This window comes from Eubalaena glacialis, chromosome 10 (genome assembly GCF_028564815.1).
Source record: "Eubalaena glacialis isolate mEubGla1 chromosome 10, mEubGla1.1.hap2.+ XY, whole genome shotgun sequence".
NCBI lineage: Eukaryota > Metazoa > Chordata > Mammalia > Artiodactyla > Balaenidae > Eubalaena > Eubalaena glacialis.
Genome location: NC_083725.1, coordinates 71,773,324 through 71,795,317, shown reverse-complemented (window position 1 = coordinate 71,795,317; position 21,994 = coordinate 71,773,324). Strand labels below are relative to the sequence as shown.

General features: G+C 44.0%; 2 protein-coding genes across 4 annotated transcripts; one reads left to right on the top strand and one right to left on the bottom strand.

The window, feature by feature from the left end:
• The first annotated feature begins 6,474 nt into the window (after window positions 1–6,474).
• Window positions 6,475–16,160, top strand: TRIM68 (tripartite motif containing 68). 3 transcript variants are annotated; one of them, XM_061201353.1, is made up of 8 exons: window positions 6,527–6,683; window positions 9,126–9,607; window positions 11,217–11,312; window positions 12,184–12,444; window positions 12,912–12,934; window positions 13,530–13,630; window positions 13,824–14,005; window positions 14,305–16,160. In XM_061201353.1, the coding sequence occupies exons 1-8, from the start codon at window positions 6,596–6,598 to the stop codon at window positions 14,389–14,391; spliced, it is 1,320 nt and encodes a 439-aa protein (XP_061057336.1). In that variant the 5' UTR covers window positions 6,527–6,595; the 3' UTR covers window positions 14,392–16,160. The 3 variants fall into 3 exon arrangements, with proteins under 3 accessions (XP_061057335.1, XP_061057336.1, XP_061057334.1); XM_061201352.1 differs by having other exon boundaries at window positions 6,475–6,561; window positions 13,824–16,160; XM_061201351.1 differs by having other exon boundaries at window positions 13,824–16,160.
• Window positions 16,161–19,436: 3,276 nt separating this feature from the next.
• Window positions 19,437–20,474, bottom strand: LOC133099323 (olfactory receptor 52I2-like). The gene is given in 2 exon segments (XM_061202915.1): window positions 19,437–20,365; window positions 20,368–20,474. Coding segments are annotated over 2 exon segments (972 nt in total). The 5' UTR covers window positions 20,411–20,474.
• Between the last annotated feature and the right edge of the window lie 1,520 nt (window positions 20,475–21,994).

The window sequence follows — 21,994 nt, the reverse complement described above, 5'->3', positions numbered from 1 at the left end:
TATAGTAATTATGAAAGCGTGATATTGGTTCAAGGTAGAAAATTGGGCCAATGAATAGAAATAAAAGCCCATTTGCTTTATTCATTCGTCAGTGGACATTTAGGTTGTTTTCATTTCTTGGCTATTGTAAATAATGCTGCTATGAATGTGGCGGTGCAGATATCTTTTTGAGATAGTATTTTATTTTCTTCAGATATATACCCAGAAGTGGTACTTCTGGATCATATGGTAATTCTATTTCTTTTTTAATCTTTGAGGAACCTCCATGCTGTTTTCCATCGTGGCTGTACTAATGTATAGTCCCACTAACAGTACACAAGGGTTTCTTTTCTTCACATCCTGTCAACACTTATCTCTTGTCTTTTTGGTAATAGCCAACCCAACGGATGTAAGGTATTATCTCATTGCATCTCCTTATGATTAGTGATGTTGAGCATCTTTTCATTACCTGTTGTCCGTTTGTATATTTTCTTGGGAAAAATGTCTTTTAAGTCCTTTGCCCAAGTCCTTTTTAATGGGATTGTTTTTGTTTTTGTTTTTTGCTATTGAGTTGTATGAATTCCTTATATATTTTGGATATTACCCCTTATCAGATAGATGATTTGCAAATATTTTTTCCTGTTCCATAAGTTGTCTTTTTATTTTACTGATTGTTTCTTTTGTTCTTATGCCTGTTCAACTTAAACTCAAGTGATAGCAAGGAATATCTTGATCATCACTGCATCCTCAGTGCTAGGATTGCACCTGATATTTCTATCTATCTTGGGACCATACAAGGCTATGTAGCAAAAAGGAAGTCCATTAAAAAATAATAACAGGAGGACTTCCCTGGTGGCGCAGTGGTTTAGAATCCACCTGTCAATGTAGGGGACACAGGTTTGAGCCCTGGTCTGGGAAGATGCCACATGCTGTGGAGCAACTAAGCCCATGCGCCATGACTACTGAGCTTGCGCTCTAGAGCTCACAAGCCACAACTGAGCTTACGTGCCACAACTACTAAAGCCCGTGTGCCTAGAGCCTGTGCTCCGTAACAAGAGAAGCCACCTCAATGAGAAATGACAAGCCCGCGCACCGCAACGAAGAGTAGCCCCACTCACCGCAACTAGAGAATGCCCGCACGCAGCAATGAAGACCCAACGCAGCCAAATAAATAAATAAAGAAGAAGAAGAAAAGATTCAACATTGCACTCAGGAGGGTTCTGGGAATATGGCAACACATCTTCGATTCTAATTTTGTGTGTCAAAAAATTCAAATAAGATAAAATTCAGTAAGAATCTACAATCCTGTCACACAAAAGAGAGCAAAAGTTCTTTCTAAAATTTGGGATTCCTGTGAGTCTGTACAGAGTAAGGTGGAAGGCAACTAACCTACCTTGAAGGAAAGCTTTCATGAAACCATGCTGAGAGGCCCTCACTTTGGAGCCACCAGTATTTGGCCCCTGTGGAAAGAGCTCTGCCTCATGTCTCCATGGGTCTTACCTTACTTAAGAGTATGGGCTGGCCAGCTGACCTGTGCCATTCCTTATAACCTTCCTAAGATGACGTCCAATCTACTGTTCACTGAGAAGGAGGCAGAACCCCATGAGAACCTACATCAGCTAAGAACAGTGACTTATCAAATCATGTCTCATAACCATGAGCAAACAAAGGAAGCAAGTAATGTGGAAAATATCAGAGCTTGAAGAAAGGGAACAAATATGAGAAATCAGATCAAATGCCCAGTAGGAAACAGGGCAGAAATGGGAGAACTTAGAAAAAAAATCCATAGCATCAGTGAGAGCTGAGAAATTCCTGTTGTGTTAAAACATGAACAGATTGCTACTGAAGAAAAGCAATGTGCAAGAAAATAAGAATTATTTGAAATAATAACAATAAAACAGAGTGTGCAAATTTTATGGGGAAATCTTGGTTGGTTCTTAACCAAGAGTGGGAAGAGATAGGAGTATTTTCTTGAATCCCTTAATCCCTAAGGTGTAAAACACAACAACAATAACAACAACAAAACCAAATCACTGAATAGAAACAGTATCCGTTGTCTTTTTTTTTTTAAACATTTTATTATAGAAAACAATAAAAACAATAAAATATAAACAAAAATAGCAGTATAATGAACTCTTCTGTATCCATCATCCAGGTTCAACTCATAGTTAATCTTTTTTTTCTTTTTTTATTTCTGAGATATACATTTTAAAGTAATAACTAGAATTATGACTAATAACATTATACCAGAACATATAAGATTTTTAGAAATTTCATGTAATGTCTGAAACATTTATATTAACATATTTCCATACAAATAACCCAATGAAAGTTTAGTATTAGTTGTTTTGTTTGTTTGTTTGTTTTTATACTGCAGGTTCTTGTTAGTCATCAATTTTATACACATCAGTGTATACATGTCAATCCCAATCGCCCAATTCGTTGTCTTTCTGCAAAACATTCTAGGAGAGTCTCTCGAGTTGGCCATGCACAGTTCTTTGCTTTTTCAGCAAATATACAGACTTGGGCAAGAAAAAGTAAGAGACATGGAGGGGAAAATACAGGCATTCCAGAAGGAAAGGAAGGAGGGGTTGGAGCAGGTGGAGTAAAATCAACAATCAAGGAAATAACGAGGAGAAAAGTTCCAAAAGCCCAAAACCTGTCTTAAGATATAACATGCTGGGCTTCCCTGGTGGCGCAGTGGTTGAGAATCCGCCTGCCAATGCAGGGGACACGGGTTCGAGCCCTGGTCTGGGAAGATCCCACATGCCGCGGAGCAACTAAGCCCGTGAGCCACAACTACTGAGCCTGCGCGTCTGGAGCCTGTGCTCCGCAACGAGAGAGGCCGCGATAGTGAGAGGCCCGCGCACCGCGATGAAGAGTGGCCCCCACTTGCCACAACTAGAGAAAGCCCTCGCACAGAAACGAAGACCCAACACAGCCAAAAATAAATAATAAATAAATAATAATAAATAAATAAAAATTAAAAAAAAAAAACTTCCACCATTTTAAAAAAAAGAAGATATAACATGCTCACTCATTCATAAAATAAAAGATGTATACTTAATTTCAGATGAAATTTCTGAATTCCAATAAAAAGTAAACTATCCTGTATGCATCTATACAGATATGCCTACAAAGTAATGCCAAATTATACCAGCTAGCATGTAAGCTCCACAAAAGCATTTTTCTGTTTTGTTCACTGATATATTTCCATCACTTGAAAGAGTGCCTGTTACATAGCAGGCACTCAATAAATATTCATGGATGAACTTGCTGGCATTAAGGAATCAATCTCTACCTGAGGTCATGAAAATATTCTTTTAAATTACTTTGGGAAGTTTAATTGCTTTGACTTTTATAGTTATATCTACAATCCATATGTGAGTGATATGAGGTTAGGGTTCGTGTTTCATTTTTTTCCATAGGGATATTTGGTGTCTCCAGTACCATTTATTAAAAATATCCTTCTTTCCTCATTGCTCTATAGTACTACCTTTGTCATATAACAACTGGCCATATATGAGCGGGTGTGCTTCTGGGCTTTTTTTTCTATTCATTGGTCCAGTGGTACCCTGCACCAATATCACACTTTCATAATTACTATGATAGCATGGAGAAATTATTTAAGAATTGTCTTAGCAAATAATCTGACTTGTCTTAGTGTGGGTGTCCCAGAAACAAACTGGAAACATGGATCAGAGTTCAAGTAGCTTATCTGGGAGGTGATCCCAGGATGAAATATTAGGAGTGTTGACAAGTGAGAAATGGAAGGAAAGGAAGTCAATAAAGTGTGTATTATCAAGCAGGTTATCACCATGGGAAGCTGGGACTCCATTCCCTGCCACTCCTCTCCCTTAGCACAGATAGAGCTCATCCCACACTTAGCCACTCAACCTGTTGTCCTGGTCCATCTTGAATTCAGGCAGAGGGATGGAATCTGTAGTTACAGCCATGGGCTATATCCAAGACAGAGCCTCACCTGGACACAGCTGTCTGCCTCTCACAGCAAACAAAGCACCCTGATGGAGGCCAGGAAGAAGAGCTGCTGTGCTTGTGCACTGGACTGATCTGTCTTCAAAAGTGCTCTGTCCAGCTTTCTCCTCGGGAACACAAACCCCCTCCCCCAGGAATACTAAGGTGCCCTTTTGCCAGGGCCCTTGAGAGTCAATCATAGTTATGGACAAATTGCCAAGTTACAAATGAAAAAGATCTCCCCTTTAACTGCTTTAACTTCACAGAAGCTCCAGAGAAGTGCAATCGACCCTTGAACAACACAGGTTTGAACTGTGTGTGTCCACTTATATGCAGATGTTTTTCAATAAATATATCAGAAAATGTTTTGGAGATTTGCAACAATTTGAAAAATCTCACAGATGAACCATGTAGCCTGGAAATATTGAAAAAAATAAGAAAAAGTTAGGTATGTCATGAATGCATAAATTATATGTAGATACTAGTCTATCCTTACATAGGCATAAGGTGAGTGATATTTAATATAAAATTAATGTGTTAATTTTCTTACTGTTTTATAAATTTGCTTTCAAATAATTACATTATCATACAATATACCTGTCTCTCTCATAAATGGAGAAATTGTATATCAGCCTATCATCACATTTAAGTTGTTTTTTAAAAAATGAAAGTGTTTCCAATACTGTATTATTAATATGCCTATAATACTGTATGCCATAAAAATTTTATGATTCATTCATTAGTGTATAGGCTAGGCTACGGTGAAGCAATCATATCAATTATACTAGGCTACCACAAAGCAATCATATTGCTGCTTCTTTGTTATCAATGCATGAATTATTATAACTACAAATATTAATTTCTTTTTCACATTATCTTTTCATTTTTTATGTCTAGTGTTAATAATATCATAACATCTACAGTGTTTTGTATCATATAAGACAATATTGATGTATGTACTGATAGACTGATGATTCGTCTTGTAAACAGAAGATGTAAAGTTATGATGTTGATATAGTACAGTATAGTAAATGCATTTTCTCTTCCTTATAATTTCCTTACTAACATTTTTTCTCTAGTTTACTTTATTCTAAGCATATAATACAAACAAAATATGTATTAATCGACTGTTTTATGTTATTGGTAAGACTTCAGGCCAACTGTAGGGTACTAGCAGTTAAGGTTTGGGGGAGTCAAAAGTTATACGCATATTTTTGACTGTACAGTTGGCCCCTGCAATATTTAAGGGCCCACTGTACAACTAACTTGATTTTGAGTTCCTTAAACAGTCTGTGGCCTATGGTTGTTAATTCCAGCACCCAGCACAAAGTGCAAAAAGTGAATGCTCCATAAATGTTTAAAGTGGCTTGTTTCGATTAATCCATTTACTACTCTGTTAGGCAGCCATGCCTACAGATCCAGGTGAGCCACAGGGTGCAGCTCAGACCTCAGCTACCTCTTTTCTTCTTTTTTTGCTCATGGTCCCATTTGTTTCAGGAATTTTCTGGGCCTCACCCTTCAGAATTTCAACCATGGCCTGAGCCCTGACATTGGCATGAAGAGCCAAAGAGTAACAGTTCCAACAAGAAAATCATTTGGAACTGGGCTTCAGTTGGAGGATTTCCTGGTTATTTTCCACACAGGCAGGATGTGCCTTTATTTGCTTATTCAGTAAACACTGAAGTATCAGGAAAAGGACAAGGTGCAGAGACTACAAAGAAAAACCGAAATCACTGCCTTAAGTAGCACTTTGTGTGTGCACATGTCTGTGTGTTTAGGCGAGGGACGAACACCGCTCGTTTAAAAATTTTTTCCAATTTGTATAGCAGTTTCAGACGAGGAATTCCACTTCTCCTCCGTCAGTTCCCACCATCTGCTTTTAACTCTAAAGGTGGGGTGTGGCAATAGTGATGAGAGACTGCCTGCTGAAGTACTGAAGGATAAGAGCTTGCCTAGAAAACCCAGGGTTTTTTATGAGAAAGCACCCATCTGCAGCCTGGAGCCAGGAGAGGTCGCTCATCTCGCAGGAAAGTGCAGAGTCCACTGCATTATCAGTGCCCAGCCCTGCACTAAATTGGGTCTCAGAATCAGACATGGCTGATCTCATAGGCTGCTGAGTTTAACGTGGAAAACTGGCAAAGGAACAGCATTAGGTCCGGGGCTACCACCCGGAAGGAACAAGGTTCGCCCTGAAGAGCCACTAGTCATCCAGAACGGAAGCGTGAGACGCAAAGGGTTCTCTGAGCCGAGGGCCAGCTAGGCCTCTGCTACTGCATGGCCCGAGCGGCCTCATCCAAGGGCCTCACCCCTTTGACCCGTCCTCGACTGACTCCTGGGCCCTTTTACAGTTTAAAGGGCTCTGAGTGGGGGAAGAGACCAGAAAAACCGAAAAAAAGAGAAAATACGCCGTCAGGCCAAGAGGTGTGCGGGGCCCTGTCCCCTCCTCCGATTGGCTAGGGTTGTCCTGTTCCCTGTCTGTGATTGGCTGCTCCCACAAAGATGCCGCCGGCGAGCTCATTGGCTCCGGCCCTGTGGGCGGGGCCTCGGAATCCTGCAGGAGAAACCAAGGAGCTGGGCGCTGCTGGGGCCTTGGTCTCCGCGCCGGCGGTAAGTGCCGGGCTGGCTGGGCCAGCCGCTTCGGATGCTGCGGACACTCGGCCGTGGGAACCAACCGGGCGTCTCCACTTTCGGTTTCCGCCTCGGGGCGCTACTCCCGGCTGAGAAGGGAGGTGGGTAGACAGTTGTGCCTCTTCAGAGGTCCTGCAGGCCGTCAGCCTTACTCTGCCGCCACCCGCCCGGGACCCTCGGGCCCTGCCCGGCGTCCTGTGGCCCGGAGGTTACCCTTCCCCTCTCTCCTCCCGAACCCCGGAGGTCACCGCCTCCTCACTTCCCACTTTGGCCCCTCCTCTCGAGTCTCTTCCCGGCTTCGCCCTTTCCCCCGGCAAATGTCTTTCCTAGAAGGCTTCCCACTCTGCCCAATGCACGGTTGAAGCAATTAAATGTTTAATAATTAAAGTTTTGTCAAAGTAATCTGTGTATCATGAAAACAAAACAATAAGGCAATAGGTACCCGCCCCTAAATCCTTTTTTGCAGAGGCCACCACATTTAACTTTGTCATGTTTAGAGCTTTTTATGACCCTACTAAATCTAAATAATGTGCTTCCATCGCATTTCTTGATTTATCATTTTGATATTTCTTTACCCCACTTCCCTTCTGCCACCATCTTCTCAATTTTCAGTAGCTATTTTCAATTCTTTGTTGATCTCTGTAGCTTTAAATCATAGATATCAGACTCTGTTGTGTCAGCTTTAGGTAGTAGCTCTTGGGGCCCCTCCGTGATAGATGAGGATATTGACATTTCTTCCACATCGAGCCTACTATCAGCTAGACCTTAACATTTACATTTAATACTCATGTATTCAAAAATATTTGAGCACTGTCTCTGGCCTTGGGGATATGGTCATGAACAAAATAGAGTATGTCACTATCCTCATGAAACTTCTACTGTGGGAAGTAAGACAATAAACACATACATGTCAAATGACATTAAGAGCAGGAATTTGGAGAAGTCATTTCAAGCTGGGAGGACAGCAGGAATCCAAGTGGGTGGAATGAATGGACATGGGGTCTGCAAGAAAGTGTGGAAGTTCCTCCTTTTGCTTAACTGGGCTGTTTCAGGGTGAAGAGAGAGCTTCTTGTTGGACTGAGGGCTGGGGAACCAGGATAGGCTCTTCAGTAGGTTGGTGATTTAGTAAAACAAGGTTTTAGGATATTGGTCCTACAGTTTGGTAGTGACTGGGAGGAGGAAAAGCAAGAGGCAGGGAGGCCAGTGAGAAGGCAGGACCTGCTGATGGCCTGTGACAGACAGTTCTGCAAAATCTACTTACTGCCCCACTTCCTTCAGGAAACCTCACTGGACTACCCTTAAACCACAGTGATTTCTCTCTCCTCTTGAATTTTTATTATACTTTGAAGCTGGAGAGGTTAAGTACTTTGCCCAGGATAGAATGGCAGAGCCCTGGACCAAGCATCTGTTAAATGAGGGGAGAGTAGAATAATGGTTTCTACTTAGGGTTTTGAAATACGTTGAGCCAATCCATGTAAAATGCTCAGAAGAGTGCCTGGCATATAGTGTACTCAAGGAGTGCTCGCTATTATTATTAATGTATAATATGCTCTCAACTCCCTAACTTAATTATAAAAGCATTTTGGGTTTAAGAACTGTTTTCTGTGTCTAGCTCATTTATTCCTTCAGCAAATATTTATTCAGCAATAACTGCATGACAGGCACTTTTTAGGTCCAAGGATACAACGATGACTAAGACCATCAGGGCTTTTCCCTTTATAGATTAACTGGTAACAAACTTGCACGGTGAACAAATAAACATTGTCAACTGTACCAAGAGCCTGCCATTGGTCATTCAAGTTCTGTGCCCACATACGGCCCTAGCAGAAATCTCAGGTTTCTTGCTGGAGTAGTGAATTCATCAATATGGGTTTAATTATCATCAGATGACCTTTGTTTTTATCTTCCAAGGGCTGTTTGTCCATATCTGCTTCTAATGTATCACTGAGGAGAGTGTCTTGGCATCTTAGCGGATGTTAGTGCTGGAGAAGTGGGCAGAGGTTTACAGGAGGTGGGGAAAGTGTTGCTGGTTCCCTTATACCTTACACTTCAGTGTGCAACACAAGAAAACAAATTGAGCATATAGGCAGTGGGCTTCTGACATGTTACCTTTTCTGCACCTTGACGTACATAAATATACATAGAAACATCCTAGACAGTGAGGAAGGTGGGTATTTCTGGCCTTATTTTGGATAGTGAAACCACACGAAGTTCAAGAGGAACAGTGCTGATTTGGAGAGCATGATGGAGGTGGAGTGAGAATGGGCTGGCGAGCGAACCCAGAGGAGGGTCAGAGATGACCAGGTGAATGGAAACTGAGAATTCCCAGCATCCCAGCACTCAGGCATCCCCAGATGTCCCTTCTGTGGCGTGAGAAACGTGACCCAGTGGATTCAGTTGGGAAAGCCAGAGCTTATTAAACAGGGTTCATAAAGGATCCAAAAGAGGAAGTTATTTTTTTCAGTCACTACTTATCCCTTTTACCTATGCCTCTGCTCTTCTGCTCTTTTTTCCCTTATTTGTGTTTCTTTCCTTCTTCTCAGCCTTCAGTGGCTCCTCCTGGTTTTATTCATGTTCTGAGGAGGGTGTGACAGGAGCCATGGATCCCGCAGCATTGGTGGAAGCCGTTGTAGAAGAAGTGGCCTGTCCCATCTGCATGACCTTCCTGAAAGAGCCCGTGAGCATCGACTGTGGCCACAGCTTCTGCCACAACTGTCTCTCTGGACTCTGGGAAGTCCCAGGAGAATCCCAGAACTGGGGTTACTCGTGTCCCCTCTGCCGGGCTCCCGTCCAGCCAAGGAACCTGCGGCCTAATTGGCAGCTGGCCAATGTTGTAGAAAAAGTCCGACGGCTAGGGCTGCATCCAGGAATGGGGCTGAAGGGCGACGTGTGCGAGACCCACGAGGAACAGCTAAAGATGTTCTGCAAAGAGGATGGCCTGATCGTGTGCGAGGCCTGTGGCCAGTCCCCCGAGCACGAGGCCCACAGTGTCGTGCCCATGGAGGATGTCGCCTGGGATTATAAGGTGGGAGATGAAGGCCAGCTCCCCCCAGTCTCTCCCCTGCCCCCCACTTGGCTACCTCTAGATCAAGAACGTGACCGGGGGCCCCAGAGACAAAATGAGAGCTGATTCCTTTGGCTTCTCACACCCCCAGATCCCGGGGACCTGATACAGTGAGCCGTACCTCTCCTTACGTTTATGACCTCCTTTGACTTCCTTCTTTCCCACCTCCACACCTCACCCCAATCCCAACAGGTTTAATGCCTAACCCAAACTTGCTTTCCTTACTAAGAATTTGAGGGAGACCATTTTGGTCTAGCTGGGGTTCTGGGCGCCTTGGATGAGGTGGTCAAGGCTGTACCTATCAGAACGTGCAAACTCCTAGCAATGCCACAGATAATCATTGAACATCAGGTGAGTCACTTTAAATTTCTCATTTTATAGACAAAGGCTTAGAAATTTGAGATCATGATCATTGGTTTTAGAGCTAGAAGTGACCATGGCTGAGTCATTTAGGATCGAGTGAGATTGTCTAATCTAATGTTGTAGGGTCCCTTCTGACTTAAGTTAGTTAAAGGAGGATCAAAGGCCTTCTTACTCTTCAGCCACTGTTCTTTCTCTCCTCCTTACCTTCTGTTTATTGGGGGTGATAGGGGGAGCCATCTCTGACACCCACTGCTCCTTTTTTATAGCTATCCTATCAACTTCTAACTTCTTATATTTTCCTTAGATGTCCATGCTGACATATCTTTATCGGAATCATTATCCCAATGATTCTGTGATCCATTGATCCTGTACTCGTCTTAATTCTCTTTCTTGAAGTTGAGATTAGAAGGTAAAATTGTAAGATGAATCCCCTGAATTAGCTGTTTTCCTATGCAAAAAGAATTTCTGAAAATTTAAAAGTATTTATTTATTGTGTTTTGCAGGTATTAGAATAGGGAGGCAGTATACCATAGGCATAAGAGTTAATGAGCTGGGTTAAATCCCAGCCCGACCATTTACTAGCTGAATGACTGTGGGTAGGTCACTCTCTAAGCCTCAGTTTTGTTGGTACACCTTTAATAAAATGGTCAATATTATTATGAGATTACTTTATGCTTCCCAGTAGTCATCTCTCGCATTAGAGTCTAGGATGGTACTTCTTACCTTTAGGGTGCATATGAACCACACAAGGGTCTTGCTAAAGTTCAGGAGGTCTGGGGTGAAGCCCAAGATCCTGCATTGCTAACAAGCTCCCAGGTGGTGTTGATGCTGCTGACACACGTGGACCACACTTTGAATAACAAGGTTTAGGAGGCTGTAGGATAACAAAGCAGATAAGGATAAAAAGAGGCATGGATAGGAAAGTCCAAGATAGTTTTCTGGCCAGGTGGGAAATGGACCTTTTCTTCTGCTTTACAGAAACTTAGAGACTGTGGGAGTTGAAATGATTCTCAGATAGAGAGACCTGGGATGTAATCTGGGCAGGAATCTGCTCCCCCTGTGAAAAGGGAACACCCTTTTCTCCCAGCGTGCATTCTGGCCCACCCCCTGAGGGATGCTTGTTTTCCCATCACCTACCAATGCTAGGAAACCTGGCTATCCACCCAGGCTGCCCGAGGTGTCCTCAGGAGGTTTTTGTCTCTTTCAGTGGAAACTCCATGAGGCTCTGGAACATCTGAGGAAAGAGCAAGAAGAGGCCTGGAAGCTGGAAGTTGGTGAGAGGAAACGAACTGCCAACTGGAAGGCAAGTTGCCCCCTGGGGAAAGGAGTCTGTGTGGTCCCTGTGTTGTCCCGAAGCTGGCCTATGGTACCTTCCTCATCGCTGTGAGGCAGAATGTGGGGTTTGAGGTCAGAGAGCCTGGGGTCCTCATGCCAGCTTTCTCTACGAGGTGTGCCGCCTTCAGCTGGCCTTGGGACCACTCACTTCCAGTTTCTTGAATGTGATGTAGAGATAACTTCTGGGCGCTCCTCATACGTGAGAAAGGAAAAGTACACACCTCACATATGCTTTAGCTCACAGGGGTATGACTTGTATAGTGCTTAGTAAAGCATAGTTTCTGTTTCTCTTTCCTCAGCTAAAGCATATTTACTAAAAGTTAAGTTATTAAAATATTGGAAAATCACTTCAGAAATAAGCTCAAGGCCCATAACTATCAAACTATCAGAACTTGTGATCGACAGAAGGTAACACTGAATCAGTCTAAAACAGCATATTGAATTGATACAATAGCAGTAAGAAGCAAAATCATCTAACAGTGTAGTTGTTACACTGTCTTAGAGGCTTAAGTATAATGCTTCCGGTCATTATTCTGAAAATAGAATATATTATTCTGAAAATGGAAAATAGTCTGGAATATATAGTACAAAGGTAATATCCTGGGCCCTCCTGGGGTCAACAAGAGTTAGTAATAGGGACTGAGGAGCATGTACTGGAGCTGTGGCAACAGGAAGTTAGGAAAAATCGTATCCTTTATCTTTGCCTCTACAGTGCCTGACACACAGTTGGTACCAGAACATTCCAGAGTGCGTGTGTGTGTGCACATACCAGCGTCCTCAATCCCGGGTGGCCCTTACACGACCAGTATCCGTGCTGATTTCTGATCTTGGCTCTACAGATACAGGTGGAAACCCGAAAGCAGAGCATCATATGGGAGTTTGAGAAATACCGGCGATTACTAAAGAAAACACAGCCACCAGGTCGGCGGCTGGAAGTAGAGGCCGCCGCCGCTCTGGCCAGCCTGGAGCAGGAGGAAGGGGAGACCACGCAGAAACTGGGGGTGAGTCACAATGCACTCATCCAGCAGAGCCGGGTCCTGTGGAGGATGATCGCAGAGCTGGAAGAAAGGTCTCAGAGGCCTGTCCGCTGGATGCTGCAGGTGAGAAGCAGGCTTTCCTGGGAAGTCTGAGCAAGGGCTGAGGATAGCCTGGGACTCTAGGAGAGGGGGGTACCTAGTCTTCAGTGGGACCTGTCAGCACTCGGCCTACCAGACATGGATCCCGTATACCCGCTGCTCGTGCCGGCTGTTCCCCTACCCCTGGTTGGGTGGATGACCTCGTGGCCTCCTAGATGGACATTGTCTAGGCGGCCCTCACATCATACCTGTCCCTCCCTCTGGCCAGAGAGTTGAGATGGAGCCTGAAGTTGGCCAGTGCAGCCAGGGCTCAGCCTGCCCTGCCTGCCTCCTGTAGGCTTCTCCCCTGCTCCCTCTGCACGCCTTCTCTCCAGCTTTGCTCTCTGCCTTCCCTTTCCCTCAGAGAAACTCCCTCCTAGAGCTCTGTGTCTGTCTGGTCCCTCCGAGGAACGGGGCATACTCATGTGCTGCATATCTTTTTCTCCTTCTAGGGTATTCAGGAAGTCTTAAACAGGTATGTTTCCATCTCTGGAGCCCCTCGACAGCCCTGTAAGAGAAAGTGGGGCCTGGCCAGAGCCAGAAGTGGGGAAGGAACGTAGACCAAGTACCTACAGAAAAGTGGGTGCTGATCCGTAATCTTCTGCCCCTTCCATTGTATTGGCTAAGGAAGCTTTCAACATCTTTCTTTTTTCTTCTTTGTGCTTGGCCAAATTCATTTCAAGCATTACCAATAAGAGTTTCAGGTAAAGCTATAAAATGTATGGTTTCAAGTAGATGGCCCAAGGAGGGGAGAAGACTGCAGCTGTCTCCAGTAGCATCGGTGCTCTGAGTCTGCATATGGGCCCTTCTCCTCTGCAGTACACCTCTTCCTCTCCCAATGTCAGATTCACACCTAACCCTTCCCATGACCTAGGTATGTGAATATTCTCTCTGTGCCACAAGCCGTTCAGCTCAGTCAAATAATCATCACATCTCTGCTCCGCCTGGTATTGCTGGGGAGGGGGACCACGCTGACTCCGTCCCTGGCCAAGCCCCCTTCCCTGTACTAAGGGAAGGCCCATGTGGCAGAGCCAGGACTTCTGGCCCCAAGGCCTACCCCTCTCTACCAGGAGCAAGTCTTGGAGCCTGCAGAGACCAGAACCAGTCTCGCTGGAGCTGAAGACGGACTGCCGTGTGCTGGGGCTCAGAGAGATCCTGAAGACATATGCAGGTAATGAATGCTCGGCGGGATTGTGATGAGCGGGGGGCGGGACCCCTCCCGGAGGAATGAAATGGCTCAGTGCCCTCTGGATGCCCATCGCCCACCCGTCTTTGAGGAAAATCGCTGGCTGTATCTATCACAGAGAGCTCGCCCAGGCCCCCTCGCTCTGTGTCAGGGTACCAACCAGGATCTTTTTCCGTAGCGGATGTGCGGCTGGATCCAGACACTGCTTATTCTCGCCTCATCGTGTCTGAGGACAGAAAATGCGTGCGCTATGGAGACACCAAGCAGAAGCTGCCCGACAATCCTGAGAGATTTTATCGCTACAATATAGTCCTGGGCAGTCAGTGCATCTCCTCGGGTCGGCACTACTGGGAGGTGGAGGTGGGAGACAGGTCTGAATGGGGCCTGGGAGTGTGTAAGGAAAATGTAGACCGGAAGGAGGTGGTCTATTTATCCCCCCACTACGGATTCTGGGTGATAAGGCTGAGGAAGGGCAATGAGTACCGGGCAGGCACCGACGAATACCCGCTCCTGTCCTTGCCCGTCCCTCCCCGCCGGGTGGGAGTCTTCCTGGATTATGAGGCCCATGATATCTCCTTCTACAACGTGACTGACAGCGGCTCCCACATTTTCACTTTCCCCCACTATCCCTTCCCTGGGCGCCTCCTGCCCTATTTCAGTCCTTGCTACAGCATCGGAGCCAACAACACCGCTCCCCTGGCCATCTGCTCCCTGGACGGAGAGGAATAAGAGAGCCACCATTTTAGCCAGAGGCCTTGGAATTTCGCCTGGCCCGCAGGGGTCTTGGAGGACCCTGCCCCTGACGAGGGTCCCCTTGAACTGAGCTGAGCCTGGAAGCCAGGGATTCCTCTGCCTGACCCAGTGGTCTGTCGCTACTGGGCCAAAGTCTCCCACTAAACCACTCACGTTAAAAAGCTGAGACTCGGCAAAAGGAGCATTGCACCCCCGCAGGAAGTATGACAAGGCTTTTGGCGAGGATCACGGTGGTTCTAAGGATCAGGATAGTCTTTTCTGCAGGTCACGCCCCTCTTCCCCATCCCCGTCAGTGCCATAATTCAGTGAGGATGATGAATTAGATCCGATCTTCAGGAAACCCATTGGGTCAGGTTCACCAACAAGCCAGAAGAATACTGTCCGTGTCCAGAGCTGGTTGCTGTGCTGATACCAGCAGGAGGATGCTTCACCTGAGGTTTACAGCCTCTGAGCACCCATATTTCACCCCGGCTCTCTGACCTCCCAACTAGAGAAATGCATCACCAATTGCCCAGACCACCCCAGTGGCCGTCCCCTCTCTGAGCACAAGCTGGGCAAGTCACTAATCTCAGACTCTAAGGAGACCTGTGTCCGGGTCCTGCCCTTTTCTCTAAATGTCAGAATCAGAAAACTTGTGAGCCTTGTTTCTATTTTCACTTCATGGATGAAGAAACTGAAAATGGCCTTAGTGCAGCCAGTTATTTCTCACAAAGCTGATGGAAAGAAGAGTGTATAGATTATAAAGTATTTCTCAAATTCAAATGAAACCAAACTGACAAACTCACTTCTCAGGTCACATGTCTGCATATCATTCATTACATTCAGGTCTGAAACACCCCAATGTTTGAAAGATTTTAAGTGTCCTCAATGGGAAAATGGGTATAGTAACTGCATACTCTCCTACCTCGCAGGATTGTTGTGAAGATCTCAGATCCATCCCGTACTTTTGTTCCTTTCTCAGGGACAGGGAAGGCAAGCCATGGATTTTGCCTGTGGTGGCAACCTTCCCATCTCACCTTTTTACAGCATCTTTGCAGCACTGCCTTAGTTTCTTAGGGCCTCTCCTGACAGTCCTGTCCTTTTAGACCAAAAGATACCCATGCCCTGGCAAACTCCGGGCCACAGTAATATATTGAGTGTCTATTATATGTGTTTGTCTTTGGGTTAGAACAGGGACTGTGACATTAGGGTAAAGAATGGAAATAATACAAAGAAAAATGTAAAACAAATGCACTGAAAGGAAGGCTCACCCACAAGCTCGTTGGGCTAAAGTTTGGATCTTTGTCACCAAGGGAATCTTCATGGTTCTGGTAAATATTCTGCCTTTCTCTTCCCTTAATCTGTGACAGAAGGAGTAAAGCAGGAGGGAAGTGTGGGGAGGAAGAATAGGACTAGGCACAAAAAGCCATATATGATAATGAAAGGGAATTAAGACTGTATATCTGGGCTATTGGCCCTTTAGAGTGATTGTTGTGTGTGGCGAAAATAATTCATTACAGGTCTTAAAAGTGTGATGTGGGAATGATTGTGCTGGAAACACACTGTAAAGCAAGCATATGAGAACTATGGGTTTTGCCTGTTGTGAGGGGCTACAATATATACATTACGTATTGTCACCGTGATGCTGTGTAACACAACCTCTGATGTAGTTTAAGCTTGAAAGTAGTGACTGTTGAGTTAGGATTGGGCAGCAAAGTAGATACTAGGTTAGGTACAGGCAGAACCAAAATCATTCCTGTAATAAAGAATAGCAAAAATTGTCTTTCTACCTTAATTGTATTGGTTGTTCACATATGAAGGAGGTGAAACAGGCCAAAATGGAGAAATAAACTCATTCCTCCCACCATGCTTCCAAGTTGCTCCTTGAGCATTAGCAGTAGGAGGGGAGAACTTGCTATCATCCGCCTGGAGGGGAATGAACTGGTAAGTCACAGACCTGGTCTTGGCAAAGGGTTGAACAGACCTACATTAGAGGGACCATATATCTTTGTGGGTGTAAGGGGGCGGGGCAGGGGGACTCCCTGGGGAAGTGTGTATAGACTTGAGAAATAGATCTTTAGGAAGTGCTTCCAGCTATGTCCATGGAAACTTAACAGAGAGTCTAGGGACTGAATCAGTGTTGTTCTTTTCTGTGCTTTTATTAGGCCAAATCTTGGAAGGTTCCTAGAAAAAGAGAATTATTAGGTGATAAATTCATTCAAACCTAGAATGAATTAAGGAGTGGAATGGCATTATTTGTAATGTGCTCTTTGGGGTTTTTTTTGGTTTGTTTTCGTTTTTACATTTATAAGCTGATTTGGGTGCTGTGATTACTTGTTAAAAGAATTTCAAGGTTAAATATATTATGTGTTATCATAATATCTGATTTTTAAGACCAGGCAAAAAGATAAAAGGTCTTAAGTGTATGAAAATCCTTTTCTCTAGGGTAGTTGCTTACACTTCCTTTCTAAGAACAAGAACCTTATTTGTCTGCTTCACCATTGTAGCCCCAGTCTAGCACTGTGTGTGTGTATGTGTGTGTGTGTCTAAATAAGTGAGGGAACTTTCATTCATATGCCTAGAATCAAAACGAAAGTAAGATCTTCTTGCCTCATAGGGGCATGAAAGACTGGATGTTATTTAATTACAGTCCTGTTCAAAAACTGATTTGATGGCTAATTACAAAAGTGGTCCTGAAGGGGACAAGGCAGGTAGCCATGTGGAGGGCAGAGTGCCTGCACCGCTCCCTGGAATGCCTAGGGTTGTACCTCCAACTTGGTGTGATAATTCACTACAAGGCAGGGGTGAACTTTGCCCATCCTTGTCTTGCTGGCAGAGAAACCAAGGGGTGCAATGCCTGAGCCTTGAGGGGGAAGGCTATTCAAAAGGTAAAATGCTTGGGTCCTGCGAAAGGTGGAGACAGCGGGCAAACCTTGGGGTAGCAACTCCCCACAGGAAATCGAATCTCTCTTTTTTTCCAAGCAGGATTGGCTGTAATCTCTTAAGAATCTGAACACTGATAGTCTACTGTTGCTCCCAGGCTCTAGTTAAATGAGCACACGTTGCTTCACATGCTAGGGCGGGGGTCGTATCTGAATATATTGGGAGAAGCACAGGTTTTTCTGTTTGGGGCAGCCATGGCAGAGAACCAGTCCGTTTTAGGAAGTATGAAGTTCAATATTTGAGTACCAACGGTGGGTCTCAGCTAGTTTCAGTGAGTACCGGTGTGAATGAAACACAAAGCTGGCAGGGCAGGCTTCTGATTGAAATGCTGAAAAGAAATTTCTGTTTTGAATGCAGGCTGGACTATCCCTTTGTCACTTTCCATCAGATGCTTTAATGCGTCTAATAACTCGTTGATTAAGTGGGCATAGCCAAATCATTGGGTTGCTTGTAGAGAAAGAATAGTGTGACTAAATGGAAATCTTATCAAATATGCTTAACCACCTCATGATCTTGATATGGTTTTATGTTATGGGGTTGCAAGGGAAGGAGAGTTTCTTTTTTCTACTCTTTGGGAACTCAGTGCATCGTTATCTGATTTTGAGAGGTTGACTCCTACTTCTCTGATATTCAGAAATAGAATACATTCTAGGTAGGTAAATGTCAATATTAGCAAAGAGTATGGATGCTAAGTTGTTAAGCATGAGATCCCTCTGGAACAGTTACTACATGAATGCTGATCTACGCAGGAATACAGTTTCAATAGTGCCTAGGGCTACCCTTTAAAATTATGGAATTAGAAATTTATTGGGTATATTTTTAAAGTATATACAGTAATTCGGGTATTGTTTTATGTGCTTTCCATTCATTATTTTATCTTCAGTACCCTCTATGAATTAGTGTTGTTTCCTCATCAGTAGAAAGGAGATATTAAGACTCAAATACAATAACTTGCCATCAACACTTACTGGGAAATTATCTTAAGATTTTCAGATATACCAGGGTCAAATATATGTACCTCTTACATATGAAATCTCTTTCTTTTAACATATACTGATTGTTCAGTTTAAGACTTTCCGAAAGGGGAAAAATAAAAACAAAAACCAATGAATTATCTGATGACCTGGAAAGAGTGGTGATATTTCAACTTCATTATTATTATTGTTCTCTATTAACCTCTTTATCCCAGAGCATACCTCCTTAGAGATGTCCAAAAGAAGAAAGGCCTGTGTTATATTTGATCCCTCTATTTTGTATCTTACAGTTAAGTTACACAAGCAGGACTAAGAAGCAAAGAGATAGATGTCAAAACCAAACTCACGTTGCTTTAGCTTCTGTTGCTTAAAAACAAAAAGCTGGTGATTAGTATACTGATTACAACTAGCTTAACAATAGTGGGAATATTAAAAGGCTATAGAGGTATATCTTATAGAACTTAATAACAGGGATGTACCTAGGTATTCAAAATGAATTGGAACCAGAGAACCAGAGACTCAGTTTCTTCATCCCATTTTGCTCATCTGTTTCTCTTGCTGTGGAACAGATTTCTCTTTCCAAGTTCGTGTGCTGGAAATGGCCACCATCAGTGACCCCAAGTTTGTATCCCCTTAGATAAACTGGGATCCATTTTGACTGGAGACAGACTCTGGTCCAGGTGTGAGCACATGACCCAAGTTGAGTGGATTCATCAATGGGCCAGAGGTCAGGGTCATATATATTAACAGTTGCTTCCATATAATAACATAAGGAGATGAACAGTTGTGAGAAAATCAGTCAGGTATGGGGGTACCTAACAGTTGGTTTCTTCTGCAGAGGGACTGGTAGGATACTAAGTTGGAAATGTAGGTCAGAATCTAAGGAAAGAAAAATCCCAAATCTATATTCTCTTCCCAGACTTACCTCTGATTCAGATACTAGTTAATTGAAACCATAAAACGCATTGCCAGAAAATTATTTCATTTATATCCTTGCTAAAAATTGAAAAGTTAGGCGAAGTTACACTTTACAGCTTCATCTTAGAACTTCTGTGGTACCAGGTGAACCAAACCAGCTCCACAGACCTCTGAGGCATCTTTGAACTTGGCTGGAACGCTCAAGGTCTGAACAGACTTTGTGTTCATGAACCCAGGTTGGAGTGGTTAAAGAGGCAGTGCATCAGCAAGCTGCATGTTTGCTCCCTTATTTGTTTGGTTCTCAGGCCATAGATGATGGGGTTTAAGGTTGGTGGGATGATCATGTACAAGTCAGCTAACAGCACCTGGATGTGCAAAGGCACTATGTCCTTCCCTAGCCAGGCCACATAGATGGATGCCATCCCAGGTAGATAGTACAGAGCCATAACCCCCATGTGGGAGCCACATGTGCTTAATGCTTTCAACTGAGCATTCTTTGAGGAGAGACCAAATACTGCCTGAAGAATCAAGTTATAGGAGGCAGCAATAAAGGCCACATCAGAACCCACAGTAATGGAGGAACCGATCAAGCTGTAGAGACTACTGGGCATAGGGTCGGCATATGCCAACTTGGCCACAGCTATGTGCCCACAGTAGGAATGGAGAACCACATTGGAGCCACAGAAAGGCAGATGACTCACCATCCAACTCAGTGGAGTCATGAATATGATAGCTCTGATAGTGATGATCACACTCGTTCCCAGTATCACTTGAGGTGTGAGAATTCTCTTGTAGTGTAGGGGCTTACAGATGGCCACACAGCAGTCAAAAACCATGGCCAGTAGCAGCCCTGTCTCCACAGCTGTGGCTGCATGGACAAAATACATCTGAGTGAAACAAGCATTAAAGCTGATGAAGCTGTCTCCTAAGGAGATAATGCTCACCATCTTGGGCACTACCAAGGAGGCCATAACAATGTCCACAGCAGCCAGAATATACAGGGAGCAGTACGTGGGCTCTTGTAGAGTGGAATCCATCCAAATTACAGTCACTATGAGGGTGTTTCCTAACAGGGCTATGGTTTACATGATGCCCAGTGAGATAACCAGCCAAAGATGTGAAGATTGCAAACCTGGAATACCCACCAGGACGAGGTGGCAGGGGGTTCCATTGTATGGTTGTAGGGTGGCCCCAGCATCACAGATGAGACTGCTTTCCTGTTAATATATAAAATGATGTAAAAGGATGCAATCCTGTAAGACTTGTTCCCAGCTATGGTGTTAGGAGAGCCTGATGGTATTCTCAACTCAGTGAACCACAGGATTAAGGAACTGACATCTGACAAAGTTTTCCTGCTCCACCTTCCATCCTCCTCAGTACTGTGCCTTACTAACTTCTGTTCATCGTTCATATATCATGAGTTACGTCCTTCAGGAATTCTTCTCTGCCTCCTGCCCCATCCCATGCAGAAACTAAATTAGGTACCGTCAGAGCTTTTATGGACTCTCATCCATGCTGACCTCTGAGGGACTTAAATTGACAATTCCAATACTCTACCTGTGACTTTATTGTATTCAATCGTATGTGTCTTGTTCATGGCCTTATACTTTATACCAAGTGTGTGCACCCATAGCTGTGGTGCACAAGTCCATTAAAAGAAGATATGTGTACTCATTATAACAAACAGTTGAATGAATGGATGAGAAAACAGAGGAAAGAGTTTTTCTTTTATTTTTTATGTTCAGTTTCTAATATTTAATAATTGTTGAATGAAACTTCGTGAGATTGAACATGTCACATTGTGCATCTTCTCCTTCCTCAGTCTCTCACTTCCCTAATATTGCATCTCTCAAGGCCTCAGGCTAGTGGGTCACCACACCAATTGCATGACTATGTTGACTTTACAATAGTCATATATAGCCCAAGAACTGTTTCCCAGGTGTCCAGGCAGTCTTAAATGAAGAGTGCTTATTTGCCAAGCCTGGAGACTAGCGTGCTATTAATTATCACCCCGTCCCTCCCCTCAGTCAGGAGTTTTTAAAGCTAAGAACTTTCCATATCCCTGGAGGCTGCCTTCACTTGACCCTTCTTGGATTTCTCATCAGGCCTGGCTCCTCCCTAAAAAATTGAGTAGATCAGATTGATGGAGTACTGGCCACAGAATCCCGTCAGCTGCAGTAGCATTTTCTCTTTTAACCAAGGATGAGACAAACATTTACCTGGTTCTCAATGCTAATCAAGTGACATACATTTGCCCCTTCCATTTACCCCCTGGAGAGCTTACCAATAATTGACTCCACACCCAGGTACCAAAGCAGCCTTGATGAGAGTCCTCAGAAGTTTTCTAAAAAGCCAAATTTCTGGGATATGATTACAATCTGTGGTCTTTATTGAAACAGACAAACAAAAAAAACCCCTAAACATAAATGCCTTATAACGGAACAGACTGAATAAAGTAACGAGCTCTGTTTCATGGTCAGAGGACCTTGCTGTGATGGGTGAAACATCTTCAGTGATAGATCATGAGAAGATGCGGGAAAACTTTTTGAAGTAGAATGATAGTGCAGAGTGAAAAAATATATATCCTTAAGACAGCTGTGTGTTTCCTGAATGCCACAAACTCAAGGTTAAGCATCATTCCTTAAAAAGTCGAAGAAGAGTCTAAGGAACCAGAATGCCTCCTCCCCCCACTCACCTCTGATCCAAGATCTTCCTCTCTGCATCTCTGCCCTGTATAAAATCACCTTTCTTCTGAGGGCAGTCTCAGCCGGTGCCTGCCCAT